The sequence below is a fragment of the Triticum urartu genome, unplaced genomic scaffold, assembly GCF_003073215.2.
Source record: "Triticum urartu cultivar G1812 unplaced genomic scaffold, Tu2.1 TuUngrouped_contig_6279, whole genome shotgun sequence".
In the NCBI taxonomy this organism is placed as follows: Eukaryota; Viridiplantae; Streptophyta; class Magnoliopsida; order Poales; family Poaceae; genus Triticum; species Triticum urartu.
Window position 1 is genome coordinate 1 of NW_024117027.1, and position 8,854 is coordinate 8,854.

At 42.7% G+C, this 8,854-nt stretch overlaps 1 protein-coding gene across 1 annotated transcript; it reads left to right on the forward strand.

The window, feature by feature from the left end:
- Positions 1-156: 156 nt before the first annotated feature.
- On the forward strand, positions 157-3,990 carry LOC125530381 (chaperone protein dnaJ 49-like). Its single transcript, XM_048694786.1, has 3 exons — positions 157-315; positions 1,476-2,701; positions 3,504-3,990. The coding sequence occupies exon 2, from the start codon at positions 1,534-1,536 to the stop codon at positions 2,632-2,634; it is 1,101 nt and encodes a 366-aa protein (XP_048550743.1). The 5' UTR covers positions 157-315; positions 1,476-1,533; the 3' UTR covers positions 2,635-2,701; positions 3,504-3,990.
- The last annotated feature ends 4,864 nt before the right edge of the window (positions 3,991-8,854 follow it).

Genomic DNA, 8,854 nt, shown 5'->3' on the forward strand with positions numbered 1-8,854 from the left:
CGGGGGGGGGCGGCGGCGGCCGATATGAAAGGTGGGGTGAGGCAGTGAGGGGGGTCGCGTGCTTTACGATCCGTGCCGCATAGACCAGTCGTGGATTTAACTTCTGGGCTTTGGGCGGGCCCCAGCCACCGCCAACCAGCCCCAGTCAGAAGCCGTCCGCTCGGTGGTGGGGATCGTGAGAAGCGGTAAAACCTGAGGGGTTCCGCGGAAAAGTGCCACCTCCGCCCATCCCCTTCTTCCTCTCCTGGTCTCCCCCGTCGGACGGTGGTGGCGCGAGTCTCCTCGCCGTGCCGGCTTGCTTCCTATCCCCTCCCGGTAAGAACTTCCGGTCGATCGCTATCAGATTAATCCAGAATCTCAACCTGTTAGTTTTTTGCCTCGATCCCTGTCGCCGCGAGCACAGGTACTCGCGGCACCTTGGACTCTTCTGCTCCTCCTGATTGCGACGCTGTGCGGCCTAGGGTTTGCGAGAATTGCGGCGGTACGTAGGGTCGGCTGATTCGTGTACGCACGGTTCTTGTTTAGTCAGGATCTTGCTTTTCCTAGTCGGTGGCTAATTTGGATCGATCAGGCATAGGATTTTGTAGTTCAATAGTATCTGACAGTTCCTCTAGCCCAAATTCTAGAACGGGCAGGATTTAATTGGTCTTGCTTAGGAGCTTTGGGCAGCAGAGCGGCCATGTATGCAGGTTTGGACCTTCTCGGCCAGATTGCTTGCTGATTACTTGAGTTGTTGAATGCCTAGAAGTTCTTAGGTTGAGCCTATTTTTGACGAGCGGAGCCTGGCTTTATGTAGATTAATAAAGCCACACCGGCCATGCATAACAGCCCTACACACTCACGCCACACGCTGTCGCCGAGGCTGTCAGTTTACGATTGCTACAGGCCCAAAGCAGAACAAAAACAAACAACAAATCAAGGGGGCTAAAAGTAGATGGAGCTCAGGAAAACATTTCCATAACACAACCCCACGTGAACTGCGCTAAAGACCCAGAAAAAAGGATGTGGTTTGCGTCCTTGGGATCTCCATGGAGAGATCAAGGTTGAGCTATGTACTGTGTCCGTTGCTTGTTTGGTTCCTTCCACCAGTTTGTGTAGGTCAGTGCTATGTTGGAATGGCAATGTTTGATCAATGGGTTTTTTCCATGCTAAAATTGTTTATGACATCAAGAAAATTCGCTCAACTTATGTAGTTTGTTTGCGTAATTGATGAGCGCGACAATCTGTTTAGTTTTGGTTTTATCTAACTCTGCTCATAATGATATTGTACAGGATTTTCTGGTTTTGAGAGCTCCCAGGAGTTTGCTAATTCTTAGTTGGGCTATTTGTTTACATCAACTAATTCCCGATGCTGATCTATTTCTTGAATTATATACCATTTTCATACAGTTCATTATCTTATGAATCCATAGTTTGTTAGTCGCACTAAAAACTTATTAAATTCTTCTGAGATCTAATCTACTCTTGTTTCACAGGGCATCAGTTTAGCACCCTGCCTATATTTAATCCAGCGGGAAACGATTGACTTAAGTCATGGAGGGGAACAAAGATGAGGCCTTGAGGTCTGTCAAGCTTGCACAGACTGCGCTAGCATCTGGAGATAGACAGCAAGCAGACAAATTTATCCGAATTGCCCAAAGATTGGATCCCAGCCTTCCAATTGTTGATTTGTTGACCTCAACCAAGAAGTTTGATCCCCTGAATCTGAATGGTACTGCTTGCCAGGACAAGACCAGAAGAGGCCATGAAAACCTAAAAACGCCAAAAGAATTTGTTGGTCCTTCTAATGTTGATAAAGGTTACACTGAGGAGAATGTTAGAGTTATCCGTGATATCAGGAAGAACAAAGACTACTATGCAATTCTTGGAGTGGAGAAGACTTGCTCCTTGGAGGAGATTAGGAAGGCCTACAGGAGGCTGTCACTGAAAATTCATCCTGACAAGAACAAAGCTCCTGGGGCAGAGGATGCATTCAAGATGCTCAGCAAGGCTTTCAAGTGCCTAGGCAATGATCAGTCACGGAAGACCTATGATCAGACAGGCACCCTTGAGGGGCATGAGTTTAACGACCAATATTCCAATGTCATGAGGCAGAGAACTGCTAGGCGAAGGAGGCAAACAAGAAATGGCTTCTATAATTATGAAGAAGATTTAGATCCAGATGAGATATTCAGGTCTTTCTTCTATGGTACTCGTGATAATTCATTCCGTGGTCACAATGTCTACAGAACAAGAGAAGCAGGTAGGCAGGAGCAACAGAGAAGGGAGCATCCTGTACAGGGTGGGTCGTTCATAAACTTAACAGTATTGATGCACCTGTCGGTCGTATTACTTTTTGTCTTGTTTGCATTCATTCCAGTGCAGCAGCCTCAATATGCCCTGCACAAGACATACAACTTCCCCATTTCAAAAGTCACTGATAAGCATGGGGTGGAGTACTTTGTCAGCAAACAAGATTTTGATCAGCAGTTTCCACATGGAAGTCCTTCTAGAGATAACCTCGAGGATCACGTTTTCAGAGATTATAAGACTATGCTAGGAAGAAACTGTCGTGTGGAACTCCATCGGCGTAAATGGGCCAATGACTACCCTACGCCTCACTGTGACAAGCTACGGAGCCTTGATGTGGCATAATAGTGCCCACATGGTGATTAGTTTGTTGTCTCCATTGCGGTCTTGCAGAAGTTCACTCTCTTTGAAGGTATAACCTGTCTTATGTTCATTTCAATCGAACTGTATGGTTGCATCGTGTATATTCTGATTTAAGTGTAAGTTGACATTTCCCTGTTTCTCAGTAAGGGCATTCAAGCCCTGTTTGGTTCGGCTGTGGATTTCTAAAAGCAGCTGTGAAAAATCTGCTGTGAAAAAACAGTTGTGGAAAATCTGATTTGAAAAAGATGTAGGTCATTTGGCAAACCAGCTGATACAACCTTTTCAGATTTTGGCCCGCAGCGGAATCAGATTTTGGAAAGCACGTCCTGGGCTGCTTCCGTTTTTGGTTCAGATTTTGGCAGCGAATTTCTGGAATCGGATTCTGCTGGGTTCGCCCTTTGGTTCAGATTCTGCTGCGCGGCAGCGGAATCCGGCGATAAAAGCTGAACCAAACAGGGCCTCAGTGTCTCCACCAGATACAAAATCGTAAAATGTGCTATTTTATGACATGATGTTTCAGTCCTTGGGAAAATAATAGTTGAAGGGAATTGAAAAGAAGCTCTCAAGTTTATGCATAGAAGCCACATTTCGATGTATCAGTAAATTTTGCATGAGCTAGTTGGTGCATATAGCTAGGACACGGAACATGAAAGCTTAGCAGTTCATTTTGAGTTTACATGTGTAATCAACTACTTTTGGGGTACTATATATTGATCGTTTTATTCAGGATCTGGTCATCTCTAATGTGATATCTGACAAGCAGCTAAAGCTTGACGTCTTATCTGGAGCTAGAATATGTGTTCACATAGGACTTTGTTTGGTGTTCTCATGCACTTTATTTGTTGATGCAGGTGTGACATGGCAAGATTTTATGGAAAAGGATGAGCAATATATTTCTAGTTTGTCTGGTGCCCTACCTTTTATAACGTTTCGATGACATATTGAGAACCAGTAAATTGTCGGCTACATGAAGAAGCTTTGATGGCTGGCTAGCTAGCGTGTACATGGTGGAGTTCAATCAGGCGTGATCTTGGGTTCATCAGCCTGTCATTCTTCTGGAGCAATTACCATTCTACACCTGCGAGTGCAAAATTTTGTGCAGATTATCATGCTGGGGCCGCCTATAGTTGCTGAGTGCAAAATTGTGTACATATACGACTCTGAAAGATGGCTAGCGATCATGAGATCGTCATTGTACTGCCTGAAACCACTGTTGAGTTGAAATTCCCTGGGTTGGTTGTAGCTGCTGTTCCTTCTGAACAATTGTAAACCCCTTGAAATGAAAATTAGAAAACGTGAACTGTGGACCTTTTGAAATAAAAATTATAAAACGTGAAACCCCTGGTGTCGCTTCGCCGAGTTTGATGCTTGTTCTGTTGAAATTGATTTCCTTTAATCTGGACGGCTGGATGTCGAGCTAGCGTTGTGCGTTTCCTCAGGATTTATGTATCCAGAAGCTGAAAAACAGGGGCACTACTTGAACTTGATTTTAAACAGGGGCACTACTTGAACTTGATTTTGTCATGGTTGACTGTCAGGACCTGCTTCTATATTGTACTACTATGTTGAGGATTTATATTTTTCACGAGAGGCACGGTTTTGCTTCCGTGCGGGCACGGGCGTGCCCCTCAGAAACGGAAAAAAATGTGTTTTCTTTTTTTTTTGTGAGAGGCACGTTTTTGCTTCCACGGGAGGCACGGTCGTGCCTCTCGGAAACGGCTTCCGAAAAGGAAAAAAACATGCTCCTGGTTCGGTTTTTTTGTGAAAAAAAGTTCTTCAAAACCTTTTGAAGACCTCGACGCGAGAAATCCAACGGTAAAAACGGTTCAAGATTTGGACACACGGTTTAAGAGATAAAATGGTTACGTCGGTCGTGCCTTCGCTCAGGCGACCTCCGCTTGGGCCAGCCCACGAACAGGATTCGCCTGCTCTTCGTTTCGCTGCTGCTTCCTTCTATGTTTCCTTTGGTTTTTTTTTCGTTTTTGTTTTGTGGATTTTTTTCTTACGGTTTTTCAACGTATTGTGCGGTTTTCAGTGTTTTTTTGTTTTTTGTTTCTTTTTCCTTTCTTTTTTTTGGTTTTTTCTTTTATGTTTTTCCTTCTCTTTTTTGTGTGTTATATAAAAAGTCCACCGTGTATTAAGAAATGTTCATCGTACTTTAAGAAAATGGTCATCATATATTTATGAAAAAGTTCAATGTGCACTGTAAAAATGTTCAGCATATATCACAAAATGTTCAATGTGTGTTTAAAAATTGTTCAACATATATCACCAACATGTTCAATGTGTATTTAAAAGTTGTTCAACATATATCACCAAAATGTTCAATGTGTATTTAAAATTTGTTCAGCGTATATCACAAAATGTTCAGTGTGTATTAAAAATTGTTCAACATATATCACAAAAATGTTTAATGTGTATTTAAAAATTGTTCAGCGTATATCACAAAATGTTCAATGGTCAAAAAATTTAAAAAATATATTATCTGCCACTGCGTTTAGTTCTTAAATATTCGCATGGCCAATTAATCAGTAATATTCGGCAGCTCAACTGGTAGTGAACACATACATTGTATCGTATGGGGGCACGGTTTTTTCTACACGTGTTTTTGCGTTTGACTGGCCTTTGAATTTTGCTTGGGTTTTTTTAAGCTTTCTCAAAAATTCCTTTGTTTTCCTCGTGTGAAGCACACTATATGAAAGAACATAGTTGTGCTTTCACGTGAAGCAGAGTTATGCTTCCTGAAAAGTGAAGAAAAAACATAGGTGTGCTATCAAAAAAAATTGAAAAGCACGGTTGTGCTTCCGGTTGTTGGTTTATTTTTGGTTTCTGCTTTTTTGTGTGTGTGTGTGTGGGGGGGGGGGGTTATAGTTCTTTTATGTTTCTGGTGTTCCGGTTGAAAAAATGAACCTAAACAAAATCACAAAACTTCTAGGTTGCAACAAGTGTCTCACAAGCAGCGCACTGATACTCCTTCAACGTATTATAATTTATGAAGTATGCATGCCATGTTTTTAGCAGAACCACTGTGGTGTTGTTTTTCATGCAGAAATAAAAGTTTTCGGAATGGACTGGAAATTACGATGACTTTTTATGGACCAAAAGAGAGTAAGAGACCCTCGAAGCTTCAAGGAAGGACCAGAAGCCTCACGAGGAAGCGACAAGCCTGGGGGGCGCGCCCTCCCCCCCAGGGCACGTGGAGCAGGCTTGTCACTCCCTCGTGCCCCCCTGACATGAAACCGAAACAAAAAATTCCTATAAATTTTAAAAAACCAGAAACTTGACCTAGGTGAGTTGTTCCGCCGCCGCAAGCCTTTGTATTAAAGCGATCTCTATCGGAGCCCTGTTTCGGCACCCTGCTAGAGGGGGAAATCATCACCGGAGGTCATCTTCATCATCCTGGCGGTCTCTGATAAGGAGGGAGTAGTTCACCCTCGGGGCTGAGGGTATCTACCGGTAGCTATGTGTTTGATCTCTCTCTCTCTCTCTCTCTCGTGTTCTTGATTTGGCACGATCTTGATGTACCATGAGCTTTGTTAATATAGTTGGATCGTATTGTGTTTCTCCCTCTCTATATTGTTGTGATGAATTGAGGTTTTACCTTTGAGGTTTCACTATTATCGGATTGAATACTTTTTGGACTTGAGAACACTTGATGCATGTCTTGGTTGTGGATACCCGTGGTGAAAATAGGGTGTTCTATTGATTGACTTGATATATGTTTTCGTATTCAACTTGCGGATCATGACATAGGGGTAATCTATGCATAGGGGTTGGATACGTCTCTGACGTATCTACTTTTCCTAACGCTTTTGCTCTTGTTTTGGACTCTAATTTGCATGATTTGAATGAAACTAACCCGGACTGACGTTGTTTTCAGCAGAACTATCATGGTGTTGTTTTTGTGCAGAAATAAAAGTTCTCGGAATGGAACGAAACTCTTTGGAGATTTATTTCAGAATAAAAGAAAAATACTAGAGCCAAGAACCACCAAAGGGGGGGTCCCTGGGGGAGCACAGCCCACCAGGGCGCGCTCACCCTCCTGGCGTGCCTAGGTGGGTTGTGCCCACCTGGTGGCCCGGCTGACCCTATCGCCGACGCTATAAAATCCTATTTTTGAAGAAAAAAATCGGTGAGGAAGAATTATCACGTTTCACGAGACGGAGCCGTCACCGCCTCCTGTTCTTCATCGGGAGGCCAGATCTGGAGTCCATCTGGAGCTCCAGAGAGGAGGATCTTTGATCTTCATCATCACCAGCCCTTCTCCATATCCAATTCCATGATGCTCCCTACCAGGAGTGAGTAATTCCTTCGTAGGCTCGTTGGTCGGTGAGGGAGTTGGATGAGATTCATCATGTAATCGAGTTAGTTTTGTTAGGGCTTGATCCCTAGTATCCATTATGTTCTGAGATTGATGTTGCTATGACTTTGCCATGCTTAATGCTTGTCACTTTGGGCCCGGGTGCCATGATTTCAGATCTGAACCGTTTATGTTATCACCATTATATCTATGTTCTAGTTCTGATCTTACAAGTTATAGTCACCTATTACGTGTTATGATCCGTAAACCCCAGAGTGACAGTATTTGGGATACTTTCCGATGATGGCCGTAGTTTGAGGAGTTCATGTATTCATTATGTGCTAATGGTTTGTTCCGGTTCTCTATTAAAAGGAGGCCTTAATATCCCTTAGTTTCCTTATGAACCCCGCTGCCATGGGAGGGTAGGACAAAAGATGCCATGCAAGTTCTTTACCTAAGCATGTATGACTATTTACGGAATACATGCCTACATTATATTTATGAACTGGAGCTAGTGTCGTATCGCCCTAGGTTATGGCTGTTATATGATGAATATCATCCAACGAATTCACTGATCCAATGCCTATGAATTTCCTACATATTCCTTTTGCTAAGTTACTACTGTTGTTGTTACTATTACACTTGCTACAAAATTGTTGCTATCATTGTTACAATTACTATTGCTATTACCACTATTATCAAACTAGCAAGGGTCTGCAACATTCAGATCCGTATGTATCTTGCAAATCTCTGTGTCTCCCTCCTTGACTTGATCATGGATAGAATTGAAGCGTCTCTTGATGTGCTTGGTTCTCTTGTGAAATCTAGATTCCTTTGCCAAGGCAATTGCACCAGTATTGTCATAAAAGATTTTCATTGGGGCCGATGCACTAGGTATTACACCTAGATCTGATATGAACTCCTTCATCCAGACTCCTTCATTTGCTGCTTCCAAAGCAGCTATGTATTCCGCTTCACACGTAGATCCCGCCATGACACTTTGCTTAGAACTGCACCAACTGATAGCTCCACCATTCAATAAAAATGCATATCCGGTTTGTGACTTATAGTCATTCGGATCAGTGTCAAAGCTTGCATCGACGTAACCGTTTATGGCGAGCTCTTTGTCGCCTCCATAAACGAGAAACATATCCTTAGTCCTTTTTAGGTATTTCAGGATGTTCTTGACCGCTGTCCAGTGATCCACTCTAGGATTACTTTGATACCTCCCTGCTAAACTAATAGCAAGGCACACATCAAGTCTGGTACACAGCATTGCATACATGATAGAACCTATGGCTGAGGTATAGGGAATGACTTTCATTTTCTCTCTATCTTCTGCAGCGGTCGGGCATTGAGTCTGACTCAACTTCACACCTTGTAAAACAGGCAAGAACCCTTTCTTTGATTGATCCATTTTGAACTTCTTCAAAACTTTATCAAGGTATGTGCTTTGTGAAAGTCCAATTAAGCGTCTTGATCTATCTCTATAGATCTTGATGCCCAATATATAAGCAGCTTCACCGAGGTATTTCATTGAAAAATTCTTATTCAAGTATCCTTTTATGCTATTCAGAAATTCAGTATCATTTCCGATCAACAATATGTCATCCACATATAATATCAGAAATGCTACGGAGCTCCCAGTCACTTTCTTGTAAATAGAGGCTTCTCCAAAAGTCTGTATAAAACCGTATGCTTTGATCACACTATCAAAGCGTATATTCCAACTCCGAGAGGCTTGCACCAGTCCATAAATGGGTCGCTGGAGCTTGCACACTTTGTTAGCACCTTTAGGATCGACAAAACCTTCTGGTTGCATCATATACAACTCTTCTTTGAGATATCCTTTAAGGAATGCAGGTTTGACATCCATTTGCCAAATTTCATAATCATAAAATG

Coding starts and splice junctions, on each gene's coding strand:
- LOC125530381 (XM_048694786.1), top strand. CDS start 1,534: ATGGAGGGGAACAAAGATGAGGCCTTGAGGTCTGTCAAGCTTGCACAG.